The sequence below is a fragment of the Aulonocara sp. 'chitande type north' Nkhata Bay genome, linkage group LG5, assembly GCF_057382095.1.
Source record: "Aulonocara sp. 'chitande type north' Nkhata Bay isolate Kocher_YH1m ecotype deep benthic linkage group LG5, A_spYH_male_GT1.1, whole genome shotgun sequence".
NCBI classification, from domain to species: Eukaryota; Metazoa; Chordata; class Actinopteri; order Cichliformes; family Cichlidae; genus Aulonocara; species Aulonocara sp. 'chitande type north' Nkhata Bay.
This window is the reverse complement of record NC_141348.1, coordinates 23,317,281-23,340,007: the sequence shown is the minus strand read 5'-3', so window position 1 is coordinate 23,340,007 and position 22,727 is coordinate 23,317,281. Positions and strand designations below refer to the sequence as shown.

The window sequence follows — 22,727 nt, the reverse complement described above, 5'->3', positions numbered from 1 at the left end:
TGTGTTTTTGTTCTGAGGGTGTATTAACCTCATTTAAGACCTGATAATGACCAGAAGATCTGGGATGAGGTGTTTTTACTTTTTAACCACGACCATAGGTCACGTAGTCCACGTGTGAAACCAAGTGAACATTTTTTTTTTTTTTTTACTATAAATGCTCCTCTCCGATGGGCCCTCACGTTCAAGGCCACAGTGGCTGACAATTCTCCGCTCCCATACATGGACTGATTAGATTCTCACACGTGCTACAGAATATCAATGATCCTCCAGCCACTTGCATCTGCATAGTTGCACGTAGTCACATCTGCATACTGCACGCTGCAATGAAGGCGCATGGTAGTTGGTTAGCTCTACCTGCATGTTACAGCTCAGCAGATCATCTCAAAAACCTCCCACAGATGTCCTCTTTAGACAAACATGAGACAAGAGCTACTGCTTGGAACCTGCGTGTTTATTTAAATTTGTGGTACAACGAATGGCTTGGTGAAACGAGCAAAGGCTTTTGCAAACAGATGATTTATCCAGTGAAGCATCCAGGTTATAGTTTTTAATATGTGAGTGTAAATCAGACGGCATGGCAAACACTCAAATCAGTTATATGATGGAGAATATCATCAAAAGATCACAAGACAGTCATTTAAATTTCTGAGCTCCTCTCAAAGCGGATATATCTGCTCGACGAAACAAAGTGTTTTGATATGAAATATGAAGATTATGAGTAAAAGCTTAAAAAATAAATACTCGGAAGCTCACATTTTCAGATTTTTGAGGGAACAGCAATAATATGAAGATTGGTGATTTGATTACATCTAGATAAACTATTAAATAACAAAGGTATTTCCCCACCAAGTATCAATACAACTCTGTACACTTTGGGGTTGCATAAGGAAGGGTATCAACTGGAAGTCAAATATTTGGTGGCCCCCTTTGACTGATGCAGCAGCTGAAAGTAGCTATTACAATGTAGTGGCTATCAGAGGCTCCAATGATAAAAATTCTATGACTCCATCCTGAAAGAGCAGAAAGTATACTTGATTTAAACATGGCCAAGCACCTTCTGTCCCTTAAAGGACTTCTCCCGTTCCTGGGCAGCTTCTGTCTCATGACGGCTTTCTGGAAGACCTGTTTGGATCATTTGTACATCATTTGAGGGTAGGTGTAGCCAAATTTAAATGGGATATGTTCCTCGAATGTTTGGCACCAGTTCGCGGAGGTCTCTGGCTCTCACTGGATGAAATCGTAAGCAAACACGATGTTTCACCAAAACCCACAGGTGTTGCATGTGGTTTTAATGTTCGTCTGCAAATACTTCCTATACACTAGCCCAACTTGAAGAAAAATTGTGGCTTGAATAAATTAGCTGCAGAGCTGAGACAACTTTTACTGTGAAGGTGAACTTTCTCTATTTCCTGTCTGTGTCACACTCAGACACTTAAATTCAAACTACAACCACAGCAATATGCTAGCAACCAAAGCAATCACAAGGAGATTTTGGTCAACTAGTTGGCAGTTTTTCTCCTGGTGCCTGCTGGTTGCCATGGGGTCACTGAATAGGCCTGCACAACTGGATCTTTAGCAACCACTTCCCCAGCAGCTACCATTAACCCCCAGCAACCACTCTTAATCAGTCAGGAAATGCTCATTTTTCCCTTGTAACTGGTGGTTGCTAGATGGTTGCAAACCAGTCTGTAGATGCGCATACTACTATAGCTTACACCAGGCAGCAATAATAGAAGACTGCAGAACAACCAGAGTAACAATCAAGGGTAGAAAGAAACAGGGGGGGGGGGGGGGGGGGGGGGGGGGGGGTTAAACAGAAAGTGTTGCAGTTTTTGCAGCATTGCTGGAAGGGTAGAGGGGTAAAGTTAAAATGTATCTATTGCCAGTTTAATGTGATCCACAGACATGAACAATGTTTTCCTCTCTCAGCAGAAAAAGTGAAGAAAAAGACGCGTTTATCCAAAAAATGATGTTCTCTATCCAAAAACATGTCATCAGACAAACATTCGAGATGATTTCTCATTGTGTTACTCAGCTTACTCATAAAAAGATAATTTCCTAACAAAGAATCAGCAAAAGAGTTTTGCAAAAAAATAAATAAATTAGACTCTACAAACAGTCGGTCGACAGCCATATAAACAACAAATACTGCCTCAGTTTTACCGTACATAAATACAGACGTGAGCCATTACCCTTGCAACAGAATCCTGAAAACTGTCACCCTACAAACCCAAGAGAATATTAAAATAATAATAATAATAATAATAATAACTCTTAAATCTTATCATCATTTTGCCTTTCTGAATCCGATTCCTCGCACTTCAAAAGACACCGAGCTGGAGCGTAGGCACACCATTTTAACATACCACGCGTGAACAAACTAAAAGAAGGGTAAATGCTCCTCTTGCTCTGTCTCAGTGGGCTTTGACCTTTGATAAACAGTCTGCCGCGAGGCACCAATGCATCGCTAATTTTCACTCGTGCAATCAAAGATGATGCTCGTCTCCAGATGGGATAATGAGTCTCTAGTGAATACAAAACAGACACAGATTATATCAGATATATTACACAATATCATTATTGTCACTTCAGTTTCTTTTGTTTCGAACAAAACAAATCCACTGTGATAACAAATTGCAGTTTCACCAAACATCAATGAATATGTTAGCTTAATTTCCAACCTTCTTGCATACAAAAATACATCCGCTGTAATTCCAAAATTCAAAATATCTCCTATCGTGACAGATCTACACATACATGAGTGCACTCTCTTTCTAACAGTTTTCTCCACCGGTCTCTCGCAGCTGATAATAATATTAGAAATCCTATCTGAGAAACTCACAAAGGATCTGAATGCTAGACTATTAAATTACTGTGTGCGGATTTTACAACAGCTTAAAGTGGCCATCGCAGCTTGCCGACGACATCTCAATTTTAGCTGCATGCAGCCAGCTAAGACAGAGGAGAGGAGGTGAAGGTAAAGAGTATTATGCATTCAGCGTCCCCCTGTGGGTCTGTGTGTTCTTCTATTTGGAAAACAGCTGGAAAGAGGTGCAGATCAGGCAGCTGCATGCTGGGATCTTAACCACATATCATGGTCTATTCTGCAAGTCTCAGTTTGACTCTCACTCTAACAGACTGCTTTCAACCTCGACACTGCCTCCGCATTTTAAGAACCTTTTAGAATAATAATTACATCCAGCCTGTTCAAATATGCACTTAAAAATTGCCATCTGAAGGCCAAAATGACCTTTCTGCTAATATGCTGAATTTGTTGCCAGGGGTGACAGGCATTGTGATTGAAGAAACTGCAGCCAGACAGTGGCTAAAGATGCAGACTGTGGGAAGTTTGCAGGAATTTTCTGAATGAGGCAAATAGATGGTCTGGTATCACAGACAGAAGAGGCGAGAACCCTCTCTGCCCTCCTCCCCTTCACTCTGTGGGATACGAGGGAGCATGGCTGAACGGGTCAGACCCCAGAAACGAGGTGGAGACAAGTCCTTCTTGGTGGCTGTGAACTTCCAACCCATGTGGGATCCGCAGGTTCGACACTGAGCAATCGTCCAGGCGTACCTGAAAGCAATTAAAGTGCCACATTTTCACATTTGTGATCAGTAGTGCATACAGTACTGTGTATACTTTTGGCACTTTGCTACAAGCAGAAAGCCTGAAGAACTGTTGCTCAGGACCACTTTAAAAATTACAAGGAGGTCCGGCTCTTTGGAGGCAAGAAAACAATGCAAATAAAAAAATAAAGTGCAACTTAAGACTTATGCACTGTACTCTATTGCCGCATGATTAGATGACTTCCAAGTTCCAAGTTAATGCCAACACAGTCCTCCCTGTGAGTGTGCCATAAGAATAGATTCAACGATGTCTCAGTAAAAAACGCGCCGAATCACATGTACAGTAAAGGTGAAACATACAAATGAAAACTATGTACAGAAAGTCAAATATACCTTGAATTCACATAACTAAGAAGTTCACAGTATTACTCTGTAAGCCCAGAGTCAAAGCAAAAACAAAACAAAAGCAAACCATGTCTCAAGAAACTTCTAGAATAACTCTGTATTATACTGGAGTAGCCCATTTTATCATGTGGCAGAAAAAACATAAGTAGTGGTTTGCAACTACAGAAACTGTTGATTTTGCTCATCTGTGTATCAATATTCAGAGCATGCACAGCTGCTGGAGTTGTTTATGTGTACATCTCTCAGATGAGTCGGAATGAGGTCAGATCACGTTTGCACTGAAAAGTAAAATTGATCTAGAAGTCATTTGTGTCCAAACTCATTCCTCTTAAGAGTGTGACTGTTTTTGTCTGCGACAGAACCAAATCACAAGTCCCACTCTGGAGTCTGATTCGCCTGGTCGAATCTAAACCTCAACTTCTAAAACTCTGAAACAGATTCTTACAGGTCTGTTTAATTCTGTTATCATTCACCAAATCTCTCACAGTGTAGTTCAGCGATACAACCTTAAAAATATCTTAAAATTTTAAAAGAAAAACTGACATTACTGTCAGCATAAAGTGCTTTGCACAGGTATCATGTTGCAGGAATTTAAATTGGGTTATTTAATTACTAAATGAGCCCAGTGACAGCCTGATGGCCTGTCCAGGGATTACCCTCACTTTTGCCCTATGGCAGGTAGGACAGACTAACACCCTGTGACCCTGAATGGGAAAAGCAGGAGAAGAAGGATGAGCGGATTATTAGTGTAAGTAATTTGGAGGCTTCACTGACTGCAGAATCCAAGATTGCACAACCTGAACATGCATAAAGAGATGCACCATTGATAACCAAGTTGACACAAAGTACAGTACAAAGCATTTTAATTTCAGGCACTGAGCAGTGTCACAGCAACTTGCAGCTACACCAGATGCCATTAAATTCTAAGCCCTGGGCTGTGAGGTATCAAGAGATGTGTCTCTTACTTAAAACATCCATTTATGGAAAGCACACTCATGCTGTATGCTAAAAATATTTACCCTGGAAACCAGCTGTGCAGCGTAGATGGCCTTCCAACCAGGTTAAGGTTGTTGGCTTTGTAGACAGTCAGCGTTTCGTGGACGTAACCGTGAGGGTTGACGTACGCAGCCATGGGGCCGTACAAGGACAGGCTGCAGAGAGAGGCAGAGAGAGAGAGAGAGGCAGGTGGAAAATGTGTGAATTCAGTAAACTGTTGAGCCAAAACAAAACATCATGAAAGTGAGACACTGAAAATGAAAAGGGGAAACGGGCTTTAAGAGGTCTAAAATTGAAAATGCCAAAAAGTTCAGCTGTGCTCATCATTTTTATATTAACAATGAAGACAAATTTTCTGTCTTCATCGTTTCCTTCTTAGAGCATTTTAACTCTTTTGGGTAATGTTTTCAGTGGAGCTTCTTAAGAACTTTGAATCTCATCTGTGCTATTTTCAGCTAAGCTAAAAATGCAACATAAAACTGCAGGCGTACGCATGACTCACACAATTTTAAAAACTGAATGCTTGACCACTAGATGGAAGGACTTTGGCTCTGATATACCGTGAAGGCATTTTACTGGCATGGTTGGTATCCACTTCCTGCCTTAGTGGGAGAAATCACCTCTCTCCTGTTGGTCATGATCTCTTTCAGAGTGACAGAAGAATATGAAAATAACATGAATCTTATGCTAAGACCTTAGCACCACCAGATAACAACCCATTTGGTCTGATTACACAGTGGCATCATTAAAACAGGGAGAGAAAAAAAATGAGGAAATGTCTTTTAGAGGAGTGGTGTTCATCTCCAGGACCAGTGAAGCTGTTATGTTAGGCTGAGGTTAAGGCTTCTTATGATGGGGTTTTTTTTTGCCTTTATTTGTCATCTACCTTTAGCTGGAGGAGAACATTTGCTCCTTTTCATGGAGCTAAGAGTGAAATTTGGAAACTCAAAAGGACTGCGCAAAAGTTTCAACTCATCCCTGGAGAAAATTGGGAAGAAAGTGCAGTGATTTATTAAAACATGTGCAATGATACAATGAAATACAGTATCTAAGGTAAAATAAGAGTTTGTAAAATGAGCTTGAAAGTCAATATTTACTATGATCACCTTTATACTTCAACACAGCCTGAACTTACTTATGAAAGCTTTCTTCTAATTTATTTAAGGAGTCTTCAGGAATAGTTCTCCAGGCTTCTTGAAGGACATTCAAAGAGCTTCTTTGACTGTCTTTTGTTTGTGCTGTCAAGATTACCCCACACTGTTTCAATAACCTGGAGAGGCTAAGCCAAGGCTGATATCGTTCCATTGTGCATTTTTCAAATTTGGATTCGTCTTTCAGACTTTCCGATATTGTTCATCTGCTGATGTTACTTCAGCCTGTCATTTCTTCTTTTGTCCTGTCCAGTTTTCCTACATTTCTTTAAGGACAGACCATAGACAATGGCAGGTTTTCCTAATATCTCTTTGCAAATCACCTTGTTGGTGCAAAAAATACTATTTTATGCTGTAAACTGTATTATCTGTGGCATTTATTATAGAGTCAACAAAAACAAATGTGATTAAATTATGTGTTTTGTAGTAGGCTGACAGTAACAAAGTACCTAAAGACGCCATTTAAAATTGGTTGTTTGTATTACGTCTAGACACAATACTGGTTCATCACTTGAGCTAGGTGTCTTTTTTATGCTTGAATGATCCATAGGTCAGTGTTACGTGGCTTAATAAATAAAAACATTCCTCTCAAAATGGTCAGTTACAAGGTTTACACTGAAACGGAGTGAAAATGTCGAACGGAAAACTTCCAAAGACCTTCAGAAAAGCCTGAAGAACTATTGCTTAAAACAACTTGAAAAGGTTACAAGAAAGTCTGGCTGCTTGGAAGCAAAATATAAAGAAATGAAGATGACTCGAGACTTTTGCACAGTACTGTAAGTGGTAAAATTGTAAATTGACTGATTCTTGTATAGCTCTTTTCTACTCTCCTGGAGTACTCAAAGCGCTCTATACAACATGCCACATGCACCCAATCACACCCATTCTCACAAGCACTTTCTCTATACTGAGTGCTTCCTAACTACGGTCACGCACATTCATACTTCATTTTCAGTCAGTCTTTAAAGCGGTAATTTGGTTACATTTAATGTACTTCTGCTCTGGCATTGAAAGAAGATGCATTAGCACCATACAGTATGTAAATTCGTCAGAGGCAGTGCTTCAACTATTAGTCTGCTTGCCTCTCTCACACATAATCACTCACTGACTCAAAATATATGGATGACAAAACAGAGAGTGCACTTTTCTCATAAACCCCTAAGAATGTTCTGGGCAATTTCATGACTGTTCAAGGTTTTTTGTGTCACTGTTGGACAAACAGATTAACCATTACACAGCAAACCGTCAGAAAATGACATTATATAACAGTGTGCATATAAGAGAGTGCACTTAGACTGTGTGAGTGAGGAGGTGTAGAGAAGCACCACTTACTTTCCTGATGTAATCCCAGAGTTTACGTAACTCTCAGACAGACAAATTGGTCTTAACTTTGACGTGCTAATAATTTCAGTGATTACAATGAAGAAAAAAAAACAAGAAGAACTTGGATAATAAGACCTAATAAAACTGTCATAAACCTCCACCCCCAATTATGCCAGCTGCTCCGGAAACAACTCAAAAAACTATAAAAGTCTACTACACTCCATTATTGTTAAAAGCAGGAAAAACTGCCGACTTGAACATGGAAATCTGTGAAATCTGTGAAGTTGGTTACATCATCTTTTATTCTATTACTGAATCCAAATTTCCAGTGATGTGAGAAGGATGTTACTAGTGCTGAGACGGAACCACTATGTGCTGATCACTATCAACTACTATTTTAACAAAAATCAAAAACAAGCGCTCACCTGAAGATCTCATTTTTTGTGGTGATTTCCGTGTCCTGGCACTGTTTACAGCACAGCGACGTGCACTGAGGAGGAGGAGAGAAAAGAGGGTTTTAACAATATGTATACATGTCACATATTTTCAAAGCAAAGCGTCCACTGTTGAGGCTCATTGAGGGCGTTATATTAATCATGCCATTCGTCACGCTTCCACAAATGCGACTCAAAACATGGCCCGAGCTCAGGTCACGTCAGTGTCGTTGGTGAGAGGGATTATTATCCTCAATCAGAAAGAAGGGACAACAGATAATGGGCAAACACATTTAACGAGCACTTCACAAATCAAGCTTCAGCTTCTGATTCAACACAAGTGCGACACACTGATCACTGTTTATATAAACATGCCTGGAAAATCATTAACATTAACTTACCATCCTCCTCCTGAATCAGTCATCTGAGCTTGCAAACCAATTAGATGTTTGTTTGTTTTTCTAATTTTACTCATTATTTGGATTTGGCTAACTGACTAGAGCCACACCTTTTTTTCTTTTTTTTTTAAAACCATTTTTCATTCACAACATAGAAAACATGTTAGTAAATCAGTCTGTAAATGACTAAGAACTGACGAGAGGAATGTTGTCCTATTCTTCTCCGAGTCATTTGATGTTACGTACTGTATGTTTACACTGAGGAACAATTTGTTGCAGATTGGTGAAGGCCAGCCCATCTTTACTTCTGAGGAACTCTACCTCTCTAAGGTGCTTTTTAAAAAAAAATGTTATACCCACTCATGTTACTGGCCTCTTGTCAATTTAATTCATTAGTTGCAAAATGATTTCTTTTTAGTACCTTGCTTCCTTTCCCAGACTTTTTTGTTTTCATCCCAGCTTTCAGAGACATGGTGCTGCCATCAAACAGCTTAACATATCCTCTTACCCCAAACGGTCGCAGCAGATGGCCACCCCTCCAGGCCAGCCTAGTTCTGCTGGAGGTTTCTCCGTGTTAAAAGGGAGTTTTTCCTTCCCACTGTGGCCAAAGCGCTTGCTCATAGGGGGTCATATGATTTTGGGGTTTTTCTCTGAATTTATCATTGTAGGGTCTACCTTACAATATAACGCGCCTTGAGGCGACTGTTGTTGTGATTTATATTTAATATTTTTAAGTACCTTGATTGCAATCTTTTTTTTTTTAATTTGTTATTAGATTAAGACCCTGATATCATAGTGTGAGCCACTACGATATCAGATGTGTTGTCCATTCAGAGAGCCGCCGGTCATGGAAGAAAGGTGAAGAGCATATCAGGATGATTTGTGATGGAAGTAAAAGGAAAGGTGGCAGTGAGATCGGGTGTGTCATATACAGTTAGGTCCATAATTTGTTGTAATTAAGCACCTTTACACCACCACAGTGAGTTTCAAATTAAAGAATCAAGATTGTAGACTTTGAGCTTTAATTCCAGACGCTTCAAGTCCTGCATTAACTGTGTGGGGATTTCAGCCATTTTTATACAGTCTCCCATTTTCAGAGACTCAAAAGCAACTGGAAAAAAAATTACATAATTTGAATAAGGAGCCTAAAGTCTAAAACTCATGAAGAAGACTCTTGATTGGAGAACCTGACAGAACCTGACTTAGTTAGATGATCTTAACTTACATATATTACATATACTTTATTTCTCATTAAATAACGGGGAAAAGGCTTCAACTAGCCTTGTCAGTCAATCGTCCAGTTCATTTTGTACCTCTGAAAATGAGGGACTATGCACATAAATTGCCAAAATTCCTAAACAGGTAATACAAAGCTTTCTGTAAAAAACCTTTGAATGAAAGCTAAAACGCTGCACTTCAATCACTTCAATCTTGAGTATATAAAATCCACTATGTTGGTGTACAGAGGCAAAATGACAAGAAATGTCACAGAAACTTATGGACTCAATTGCAGGTTCGAGATAAAAGGTCAGGAAGCAGAACTGTAGGTAGTTTCTCATGCGAAGGAGATTTACACTGGGAATGAAAATGATGGACAGGATTAGGAATGAGCATATTAGAGGGAAGGCTCAGGGACAAAATGGAGAGGAAGGAGAAATGATGGTTATCTTTAAGAGAAGGTTATTAAAGTTTGAGCTTCTGGGCAAGAGGGGAAAAAAAAGAAGGCACAAGAGGTTTGTGGATGTTGTGAGAGCAGACAGTCAGGTGCTGGACATGTGACAGAGAAAGACAAAAAAGACTGGGAGAGATGAAAATGGATGATCGACAATGTGGAATCCTAATGGGAGTATCTAAGAGAAGAAGGAGTAAACAATGTGTGTTTGATGCTGATGAAAGCCCCGTGAGGGCGTAACCCGTCTCCGTATTAACCAATACGCTACACAATATAGGAGCTTTAATGCAACTCCTCTCCTTCCCTTCTTTGATTTTACTCTCATTAAGCACTCACACATAGCTTTTTGTCATCCTCTTCAGATGAACACAAACAAAGTAGCTATTGCTGTTCTCCACTGAGCATGTGTGGAACATGTCTTCCTGTGCTCAAGTATGGCAATGACTGAAGAGGGCCTGAAGAATAGTCTCTGTAAATAGCGGAGCTGACTAAAGGGATTAGAAGAACAGCTACCAGACCAGAGATGATTTCAAATCATCTGGAGTGGGAGTTAAATGTTTTTGCCAAATGTAACAATTATGAAGCAATTTCAATCGCAGCAAAGTGATGAAACCACTGACCAGCATAAGTGTCCTTACTACAAAGCCATACTGCTAACACGGCTAAAAACAACCTGTGACTGCTTTGGCCCACATGACTGAGTAAAAGCAGATCTACAGTGGCCAGAGTGCTTTGTTTTGAGTTTTTTTCTTTAATTGAAATATGGATAGCTCTCTTGCTGTGTCCAACCTCTCCTTAAAATCAGATCAACCCCTTCAAGGTGACAAACAGCTGATGTTCACTGCATGCTAAATACTGGTCCATTAACCTTAAATGCTGCAATGGCTGCTTTTGACTCTGAAAACTGAAATATTGCAGCACTAACACATCTGTCAGCCCCCGTCAGACATGGTTAAATATAACAAGACACACCAGAGGGACACTGTGTGCTCAGTAAAGCACAAGTAGGAATCTTATCACTGCATAAGACAAATTATGTCTGAGGTTTGGGGCAGGTCAGCGAGGCTGTTGGTGACTTTTACTTACCCGATCCATAATGTCTAACTCACAGCGAAGTCTCTGGATGGCGCTGCCAATCTTTAATAGCTGGAGCCGCAGAGCATCATCTATGGGCAGACAGGCTGCTACTCTGTAGGAGAAATCTGACAGAGCGTAGACAGAAGGACAAGAGAGCGATGAAATAAAGAGGACAGAAAGTACAACGAACACAAACAAATTGCGAGTGTGCATGTTTACATACAGATGAGGACAGAATTATTAGCCCCCCTAAAAAAGTAGTTCCCAATAGGGATTGCGTACCATATTTTACTTTGCACACAGAAACAAAACAATTTCACAAGAAACAGAAACAATCAGGTGAAAATTATTAACCCCCCTGATGCTAATAATCTATTGCGTATCCTTTTTTCTGGGTAACACCTTGCAGATATTTGTTGTGGTTTTCACACACGTCTTCTGAGCAATCCCAGCCCATTCTTCTTTGGTCAATCTCCACCACCCCCTCCTCCTTCTGGTCTTCGGTACACACCATAAATTTTCATTCGGATTCAAGCCAGGGCTTTGTGCAGACTAGCCAGTAATGTTCACTTTGGTCTTCTGATAGCAATTCTTCACCAGGAGCCATGTATGTTTTGAGTCACTGTGCTGGAAGACAAAGCAATGACCCAGAACCAGTTATGCTGCTGACTGCTTTCTTTTAAAATCTCCATGTCTTTCTTCTTTATTCCTTCCACCTTGATGAGATTCCTAGTTCCAGATGCACCGAAGAATCCCTACATGATACTCCGACCACCATGTTTCATTGTGGTGCTCTCTGGGCTGTCCACCGCTCTTCTTCCTCCAGATATAAGCAACGTTTCTGTGGCCAAATAGTTCTGCGTAATCTTTTTCCAGGTTGTCTTTAGCATATTTCAGTCTGGTTTAAAAGTGTCTTTTTCTACAGAAGTGGAGTTTTTCCCCTTCAGCAACCTTGCAGTCCATTCCTGTGCGGCGTTCCAGTGAGTGTCCTTTGATCCTACAATTTCTGACTTTGCTAAATCATTTACTAGTGTCTCTGCATTTTGTTCTGGGGTCTTTAAACACATCTCTCACTAGTTTTCATTCCAGAGCCTTTGGAAGCCTTTTTGGCTTCCTGCCTCTGCCAGGCTTGCTCTGTATTAATAGCTCTCTTTGAATTTATTATTGATACGTCTCACTCCAGTTCGTGACTCTCAGAAAACCTTGTATATCCATCTCCTGCCTTGTGACCATCAACAATTCCTTTTCTTAAATCTAAACTTATTTTATTTTATTTTTGGAACAACACTTTCTCAAGTGACATTCTGCAAAAAAACTAGTGTGTTTAGAAAAGCTATGTAGAAATTCCCCTTGACTTCATCACTTTAATAATAGGGGAGGTAATAATTTTGTCTGCATCTGTACCTGTACCTTCTGGAATAAAATCAACATAGTCTGACCTACTGCATTCGCCGGGAGGGAATCATCCTTCAGATTCTCATCCCATTCATGAAGCTGTTTCTTCACCCTGTTCATGAGCGACTCCTGTGAGGTGAACCACCAAAAGCCGAGAAATCTTGGTTTATATTCATTTGTGTGTCATGTTTATATATAGAGGAGGAAGTGCCGCGGGCTGCAGTACTTACTGAATCATAGAGTGCGTAGACCCAGGGTGGCCATGGCGTCAGACTGGCACAGTGAAACTTTCTCTGTGGTCAATAACACATGTATCACTTAAATCAAATCTAATCTGATGATTATGGAAGCAACACAAGATCCGTCCCTTTGTCATATAGAGAAGTAAAAGTAGCATGTTCCAGGTCACGGTTTTGCACATGGGCTACTTTCACATCCAGTGTTAATGTCACCTGCACAGATACCTTAACATGTCATCTACTTATTCTCCTTTAACAGTAGACATTAACATTTTCTCCTACTAAAACAATCTAACACCTGCCAACACATCTGCACTAAGTCACTTTCTCTACTGTTTTTAACTGTATTGATTTATTTCACATCTTTACATTATGAAACACATCAGCTGCAACAACTAGTCAATTCATGTGAGTGAACTGGATTAAAATGAACTATGTACTAACTAAACACACCATAGGTTATATGTACAGGTTGTATTTGGAAATGTCAAACAATAAAGATTAGCATGCCCAACTCCAAACATGCTGAACCATAAAAATATCAAGCTAATTCAGCACTCAGTTAAATGTAGGCAGTATTTAATATTACAAGACAGAAAAAAGCCGCAATTTTGCCTCAGTACTTCATCACAACAGATCTGAATCAGACAATCAAAATGCGTTTGATTTGGCAGGATTTCAGCTTTAATTCAAGTAGTTTTACTAACTGCATTAACAGTTTAGGAGTTAGAGACGTTTTTATCTTGGGTTTTTTTTTTTTAATTGTTTTTAATAACAATTTTCAGGGGCTCAGAGGTAATTGGACAATTGAATGTTAATCAGTATAATGGGCAGATAAGGTCTCTTCCCTCGTTGGCGAGATGTTGTTGGAAGTGAGGGAGGCCATCATTAGACTGAAAAAAGTAAATAAACCTACGAGGGACAGCACAAACTTTAGGTCCAAATCAACAATCAAAGGCCTGAAAGACCACAGACGACCCCTACCAAATGATCATAACCAAATTAATTTAATAGCAACATCTGACCAAGTCAAGAACACTCAGTGAGATACAGTTGCATCATTGTCAAAGTCTACAATTAAGAGATGACTTCATGATTGGGAAAGGAGGATTTACAAGAAGGTGCAAACTACTGGTTAAACTAAAGAACAAAAACACTGATAATCGCCAATGGTATGACTCACCCTAGTAGCAGAGACACCTGTGGGATCAATTTCAAAACCCTACATGAACTTCTTCTTGTGTTACTGCGTTTAAAAGATTTTCAGAAAACTTGACCTTGGGCTCAAACTCAAGGTCGTTGAGATTTTTATTAGCTGCACCCACTGTATTAAATTCAAACATTGCCTCATTCTCGAGTTATCACATTCACAAACTCACAATCATCCCGCTAACTGTGATGACGACAATACCCCTTCAGCCATAAGAGGACAGATTAGACTTTCCCAGAAAACATCTAAAAGAGCCCGCGTCGGTCTAAAATAAGTTCTTTGGACAGATGAACCCAAGAAGAACTTGTACGAGCTAGGAAGAGAAAAGTATGGAGAAGGAAAAAAACAGCCCTTGAGCCAAATCAAAATACATCTGTGAAACATAGTGCAGGAAGTGTCATGATACAGGCATGTATCGTTTGCCAGTGGAACTGGACCACTAGTGTTTATTGACGATGTGACTGCTGATAGAAGCAGGAGGATGAATGACTGATAAAAGTGTACAGGGCTATGTCTGCTCAGATTCAACCAAATCCTGCACTTCACACTGCAAATGGACTATGACCCAAAGCATACTGCAAAAGCAAGCTGAGATTTTCTCAGGGCAAAATATTTTAGATATTCTTCGGTGGCCAAGTTAGTCACCTGATCTCAACCCAACAGAGCATGCTTTTCAGTTATCAAAGACAAAACTAAAGGCAGAGAGAGCCAAGGTCTAGCAGAGGATCTCAGGGGAGGAAACAGCTTTTGATTATGTCCACAGACTTTCATCAAGTATTAAAGACATTCCATGTAATTAACATTATGTTAGTTTGTCCAATTACTTTTAGGTAGTTAATGCAACATTTTAGGAAAAATTGTGATTTGATTTAAAATCTACTGTGGTGGTGTAGAGAGGCATAATCTTTTTTTATGTCACTGTCCAAAAACCTTTGGATCTAACAGTATAGGATTAGGGTGGGATTCAGTGAAAAGGATTCAGGTGAAAATGCTCATTTTGCTCATGATTCAAATGGAAACTTCACCACATATTTCTAGTAATTCTTTGAATGTATTTCAGGTCTTCACTTTCACACAAAACTAGACTTTGATTATTTAGTTGGTCCGCGCAGGACCTGACAGCTCGAGGGTCGTCAGGTCCTGCGCGGACCAACTGTGTGGGGTGATGGAGCACCTCTTCAACCTGAGCCTGAGGTTGGGAAGAGTCCCACAGCTCTGGAAAACCTCCTGTGTTGTACCAGTGCCAAAGACTTCACGCCCCAAGGACCTCAACAGCTACAGGCCGGTGGCTCTGACATCCCACCTGATGAAGACCCTGGAGCGGTTGGTCCTGGCTCAGCTTCGGCGCCTAATAAGCTCATCACTGGACCCACTTCAGTTTGCCTACCAGCCTGGCATTGGAGCGGATGATGCCGTCATTCACCTCCTACATCGTTCCCTCGCTCACCTGGAGACCGCTGGAAGCACTGTGAGAATCATGTTCTTTGATTTCTCCAGTGCCTTCAACACCATTCTTCCCTCGGTTCTAAAGGACAAGCTGGTGAACTCTGGAGTGGACCATCACCTCACTACCTGGATTTTGGACTACCTCACCGACCGACCACAGTATGTGAGGACTCAGGGCTGTGTGTCGGACAGGGTCGTCTGCAGTACGGGGGCCCCACAGGGAACGGTTCTGGCGCCGTTCCTCTTCACCATCTACACTGCAGACTTCTCCCACAATTCCACCCAGTGCTTCCTGCAGAAGTTCTCTGATGACTCTGCAATAGTGGCAAAATAGTGGACAGCTACAGGTACCTTGGTGTTCATCTGAACAATAGACTGGACTGGACTCATAACTCAGACGCCCTCTACAGGAAAGGGCAGAGCAGGCTGTACCTGCTGCGGAGACTCAGGTCGTTTGGGGTGGAGGGCCCACTCCTGAAGACCTTCTATGACTCTGTGGTGGCTTCTGCTATCTTTTATGGCGTGGTCTGCTGGGGCGGCAGCATCTCTGCTGGGGACAGGAAGAGACTGAACAGGGTGATCCGAAGGGCCAGCTCTGTTCTAGGATGCCCTCTGGACCCAGTGGAGGTGGTGAGTGACAGGAGAATGGCGGCTAAGCTGTCATCCCTGATGGACAACATCTCCCACCCCATGCAGCAGACTGTGACAGCACTGAGCAGCTCCTTCAGTGGGAGACTGCGGCACCCACGGTGTGGGACGGAGAGATTTCGCAGGTCTTTCCTCCCCACTGCTGTCAGACTCCATAATAAAGACTTTAACTGATCAAGCACACACATCCATACATATCCAATAATACTAAGTGCAATAATCCTTTCTGTCATCGTTGTATTTTTACTCAGTTGTATATAGCATTCGTATTCTATTTTTATCTTATTGTATATTTATTTTATTCTACTGTATATAGTATTTTATTTTATTCTATTCTGTACAGTTGTGTACTGTATTTATTCTTATTGTATTCTAATTTTTGCCTCATAACTTTTGCACTGTCCACTTCCTGCTGTGACAAAACAAATTTCCCACGTGTGGGACTAATAAAGGTTATCTTATCTTATCTTATCTTAAACAGGCACCGACTGATCTGATGTTTTACTGAACAGTTTCTCAAAGTGGAAAAATACATTTTGCATCTTAGATGAGGAAATTCATCTTAACTTTCTTGTCACTGTCATCTGATTCAAACATCTCCAAAAGTAGAAACTGTTACTTTTAGAAAGCGCACACAGATTTCACGTTTGTGCATGATTCTCTGTACCTGTTTGTAGTTATTCCACCAGCACTGAGCCTGTTTGCAGCTCTGACTTGGAGGTTTGGAAGAAGGGTGCATGTGGAGCCTGGACAGAGGCGTTAGCTGCACAGCGGAGAGGGGGTCTGGAAGGATTCGTTCTGGAAGGATCTGCACTTTAGCCTGTTTGATCCTGAGAAGAGGAACAAAAGCAGACAATAACAAAGACCCGTGACACAAAAGAAGGGAAATGTGAATGATGACAGCAGAATATGACTGAAACTGAGCAGGCGAATAGTAGATTAAACAAATGGTGCACTGCCCAAACGCTACATTACAGGATGTTTGGATCATTGAGGTGATCACAAAAAGGTGCCATCTGGGTTTTTTCCTCACTCGACAATAAGAAATATTTTGCCAGTGCCCGACACAGATTATTCTCAGTGAACTTCGTGCAGAGAAATACAAAGCAAAGCCAGACCACAGAGAAACAAGAAACGCTGCCTCACAGCTGTAGGGCTAAATCCATGTCTGTCCAGACTTGACCTTTTAATCTGATCTAAAATATAATTACTAAGCCATTTCATCTTAGAAACATTACAGGGAGGATGTTTACTGAAATAGAAAGAATAGACAGAAAAAGTACAAAGTATATTTTAATTTTAAACAAGAGAAAGAGCAGACTGCATGTAATTGAGTGATTGATTAAATGCTGTATTTTCCAAGAGTCACAACAGAAGGTCAACACAATCATGGCAACCACTGTATGTGTATTATATAACCTCAATTAGAGAAAAGGAAAATGCCTTAATAAAGCCTCATTTTTATGGACAGTATGTGCCGATGATTTCCAGGGAGGATGTGGGTTAATATGATCTATTACATGACTTCAATAGATACATCTTTATCAATGCTTCCTTTGTTTTCAGTCCAAAAAGACAATATGCTTTGCATTTACGCAGCTGCACTGAACTCTGGAATAAGTCAGAAACGTAAATCTGTTGTTGCAACAGCCCTCTTCACAAATTTCAACATGTGAGGATGATTCTAGAGGCGGTGAAAAAAAATATTGCAAAAGCATAGTATTGTGATTGTGATTTTGTGTGGTGATATTGTATGGATCTGGAGACACTAAATATTGATATTTTATTAAATACATTAAAATACTCTGGGAGTACTATGCACGAGAGGGCATCTCATGCATCATCATCCTGTGATAATGTTAGCCAAGTAAACTTACATTATATAAGATAAGAGATAAGATAAGATAGAACTTTATTAATCCCTCGGGTGGGTTCCTCTGGGAAATTCGACTTCCAAAAAAAAAAAGCACAGCAACGACCGAAGTTACAGTTACAGAATTGTTATATATATATATATATATATATATATATATATATATATATATATATATATATATATATATATATATATATATATATATATATATATATATATATAACCGAAAAACCATCCAACACTGGCCACGCTTAGCTTGACAAAGCTACTTCCAAATTAAAAGCAAGCTAATGACTCAGTGATGCAAGTAAAAATAGGACTTATGGTGGCGAGATGGTTGCCCAGAACTTGAGTGTTGCACAGTCATGACCACTTGTGCAGTCATAAGGCAAATGCACAGATCACCCAATAGGAGACAACCTTTCTGCAAACAGTCACATTCTGATTTGAACTGACTGCAGTCACTCACAGAGAGATTGTTAAAGGTTTGCACAGACATGCTGTCTAATTTATAAATGCAGACAGTTTGCCATCAGTCTGAATGAGTCTTTGTCAATGAGCACAACTCGAGGGGACTCGACACAACTGGCTGTCAGCTGGTTGTATTCTGGTTTTGTTCCAATGGAAGAGGAAGACTGCTGAGCATAAATGTAATAGATAGATGTGAATTTCAGTTTATGTAGACAGCAACAGATATGCAAATTTCAATGATTTACCATTGAATTATTAGAAACAGACTGCGTGTACTTGCCAACTTGCCCCATTCAAAGGTAGACTGATTACAGACTTTTAGTGATAAGTGTTGTTATGTTTGACAATCTCATTTTGCAGCAAAAAGAAAAAAAAGAACTAAAATGACATAACATTATCTTACTGGATAAAAGGGATACTTTGCAGTTGATGATAAATTGCAATATACAGTATGTTATTAAAATACACAACATTTTGCAGAATGTTCAAAATCATAATAATCTCATATTGTGTAGTCTGTTTACCACCTCTTGGTAATATAGATAGGTATAGAGCTGACATCACCTCTACACATCCACATGCACATCCGCGCGATGCTGAATTGCTGTAATCTCTGGTTTCCACAAGCAAATGTTTTAAGAAACTACATTTCTTTTAAGTACATCTATTAGAGACAGCCTCCATGCTACTTGTTTTGAAGCAGTTTGTGACGCAATAAAAACCTGTGTTTCTAGTTGATTTTATCAAGTGTTAGATTGCCCCCTAGTGGTCAAATACTGTGTGACTGTTGACGGTGTGTCTCTGTGCCATTATTGACATAGTTTTCCTTCTCATCTAAATGTGTTTCTGACTAGTTGTCCGGCTGAAAACCTGCAGGTATGCAACTCCTGTAGAAAACAGCTGTCTCACTAAATGCAAGAAACAAAGTTTCCTTTTTTTACTGCAGAAACTCTGAATTAAACAAGAAAAATGTTTTGCACCCATTTTCTGTTCCACAGCTGGCTGCATTTTTTTCCTTTGCATATATTTGATTTCATTTGGCATTTTTTAAGGGTTATGTGTGGCTTTGTTGATTTGTCGCACATCTTTGAACCAGGGATTGGCAGTAAGAATTCAGCCCCCACCTTTGGTTTAATACTTTATGAGGGAACTTCAACTTACCCATCTGCTTGAGTTCTTATCTCGTGGACCTTAAATCGCTGCCTCCCTATAGCCTTCACTTTGACTGTTTCAATGCCGTACTCCTGCTCCTCTCTGTATGCATAGATTTCAGCCGTAGTTCCAAACTCTGCATCCGGCTCACCTGTATCGCTGCAGACACACATCAGATGCAGAAATTGAAATGAAATGCTGAGAATTATCCACCAGTGACCCACAAGAAACAGTTTACATAAAGAAGAGTCATGGAAATTTGCAGCTGTGGTCACAAGGTTACACACACACTCAACGTGGACATGAATGCCATAGTAATTTTGGCTTAAAAAAACAACAACAACAAAACAAACAAACATTAAAACAAGAATTAGAGTACACAAGCCTGAATTTATCTGGGATTTTCTATAACCCATTTTCTATAATCCACAGAGGATCTGCCACTCTTCTTGGCAGAATTGTTAAGAGTGCGTTTCAATTCATTGATTTCCTGGTATGGACCTGGCTTTTAAGTGTTGTTTACAAGTTTTCAATTGATTTGAGGTCTTTAGAAAGACCATTCCAGAAGCTTTTACCTGCTTTAGCCATTCCAAAACAAGTTTTTGTGTGTGTTTGGGATCATTGCCCTGCTGAAAGATGCAATTCTATACACGTTTTAACCATCTAGCTGTGAGTGAGTTAAAGTTGAAGAATTTAGAGGTGGTACACTTTCATTATTTCATGTACTTTGTGCCATGTACCAGAGCCACAGGCAACAAAACAAACCTGGACCATGATGCTATCACCACCATATTTATGCAGCTAGTACTGTGTTACTAGGTTTGCAGCCTCACCTGACGCCAGTGTCAGGTAAATAACATGTGACCACACCCTCATGCAATCACCTGAGGTGCAGGAAAATCTAAACACCTGTGCCACCATAACAAATAAACAAAACATAAACATTCATTTTGGTTTTATAGTGAGGTCCTTGGACTTTCCCATTGTTCTAAGTATTGGTCAATCCTGGGAAAGAGACACTACCAGTTGTAGTCAACCGTGATCAGAAATGAGATATTAATAGACCTAAGACTTGTCAGGTTAAAAGACACTGCATAACCTTCACATATTTGAAGATTTAAGTGAGTGTGTGTAAGCCAGAGTGTATAACTTTAACCCTCCATGGATTAGAGAAAATCCAAAAATAATTTCAAACTTCTGATATATGTTTTACAATCATTCAACCCTGGGGGAAAAAAACAGTTCAAAGACATCATTAAAAGCCCAAAATTGCAGTGACATTCATGCCTATGATGAGTGTGTGCAACCTTCTGACCACAACTGTATTTTCTTCAAATGAAAACAAAAAAATGCTTTCCATTTGTAGGCGTTGTGCATCTTTCCATGATTGCCAGCATACACAGAGATTTTAACAGCATCACACACCTGTGTGCGAGCACAGCAAAAGTGCGGTCTCTCTGGATGACGCTCCTCATCATGCTGACCTCCTGCGGCCTGAAGAGCTGCAGAGGCAGCGTCTGGCCCGGCACCAGCATCACAGCTGTGTGTGGCAGCACGGGAATGGTCTGACAGCTGTCGTCATCGTGGACCGTACGGCCATGAAACTCCTCCATGTCTGAACCCAGGTACTGGCACACAAAAAGGGGGTTAGATTAACACAGCAGCTGCAGAGAAACTAAAACTCTGAGAAGGATCACATGCATGAAAGCAAATCATGTAAAAAAAGATGTTAGAATAAGAGGGATTGTGATGCATGACTCACTGAATGTGATGTGGGAAGACTAGGGTCAAAGGTGATGATGTTGGGCTTTTCTGCCTCCTCACTGTCTCGATCTTCGGTCTCCATGTCATCCTCCTCTTCCTCCTCCTCATTGTCTGTCACAGCGCACAAGTGTACACAGAGAGGCTAAGTTAGGTAGCTCGTTGACAAGCCTTAGACGTAAAAGCTTCACCTTAATAAATCGCACTGATGGCATAATTGAAAAGAAAGCGAAAGCAGAGGGTTGAGACAGTGAGAGTGATCACTAACAGTGGCCTGCTGTGGAGGTGTGTTAGCTAGCATTTAGCAGGAGGAAGAGAAACGCACTGTCCCGGTGAAAACACCGAGCAGGCTTTCGGTCAGCTTAACGGGTACCTGGTAAGAGCTGTAACTGGTTCCCCATGTTGTCGTTGGCGTTGTCTTCCCCTCCACCCCTCTCGTCAGCCATATCCTTGTGTTTACAATACTAAGTCTTCTTCTACGGCGTATCAATGTGCAGGACCCGGTGGAAATATAGCGCCCCCCGGCGACATCGCTACATAATGTACACTGTTGAAATGCCATTTTACTACGGTGGCCCCGAGGGGCCAAACGAAAGCAGAATAAATGCAGCAAAAGCATAAAAAAACACGTCGGGGGAAAAAATAGAGAAAAAAGGAAACAAATTAAAAAAGAAATTAGAAATAATAAATAAATACAATTTTTTAAAAATGGCTCAAACGCGACAGCCAAAAAGTAAAATTTTAAAAGTAATTACTGGGTTTTATCTCACTTATTTGTGCAGCGAAATGTTCCAATGACAAAGATCATGAAAAAGTTCAATTTGGCTGCATGTCAGCAAAGTTATCTGACATTAGTGATGTTAGTTAGTACTTAATGCAGGTTCCACTTGCTTTTAAAGCTTTTACTTTATGATGCACGCCATTCAAAGATCGACTTTAACGTTAAAAAGACATTACGATTTTATGAATAACTAATGCCAGAATATTCACAAACAGAACAAGCTGAAACATGTAAAAAGGGTGTGAATGCTGCATAAACATTAGCAGACAGCTGTGGAGGACAGGAGGACCTTGACACTGAGCTTAAAATCACTTTTACAGCCCCGCAAAAACAGCACGATCAATTACACTAATGTTAATGTTAGTTCGGTTATTTCGGTTATGCTGCCTTAGCTGGTTCTGTTGGTGGTGTTGAGCCATATTTATTTTAAGAAGAAACAAGCAGACAGTTCACTTGTTAAGCTAAAAGAATAGTAGTTTATTCACAGGACCCAAACATTTGGCCAGTGTACAAACTTAACCACTTTATACTTAAATTTAGCTCTCATCTTATTTAGTACCCCTAATAAAATAAATACTAATAAAACAGGAAATACTCCCTGTGCTATTTTTGTACTAGTGTATATAGCCTGAGCCTGTCACCTTTCTGTCTGTCCTGCACCTTTCCCTTCTCTTTTTCTTTCTCTCTGATTGTAAAATAAAAGTATGAACATGTATTTATAAGTT

The 22,727-nt window shown here is 40.2% G+C and overlaps 1 protein-coding gene across 1 annotated transcript; it reads right to left on the bottom strand.

Moving 5' to 3' along the window:
* Positions 1–1,794: 1,794 nt before the first annotated feature.
* On the bottom strand, positions 1,795–21,732 carry crbn (cereblon). The gene is made up of 11 exons (XM_086292280.1): positions 21,595–21,732; positions 21,223–21,335; positions 20,886–21,088; positions 19,470–19,619; positions 16,629–16,791; positions 12,649–12,711; positions 12,463–12,547; positions 11,033–11,148; positions 7,868–7,932; positions 4,992–5,123; positions 1,795–3,574 (listed from the first exon to the last, which is right to left on the bottom strand). Exons 1-11 carry the CDS (start codon positions 21,665–21,667, stop codon positions 3,391–3,393), a joined length of 1,347 nt encoding a protein of 448 aa, XP_086148406.1. The 5' UTR covers positions 21,668–21,732; the 3' UTR covers positions 1,795–3,390.
* Positions 21,733–22,727: the final 995 nt, after the last annotated feature.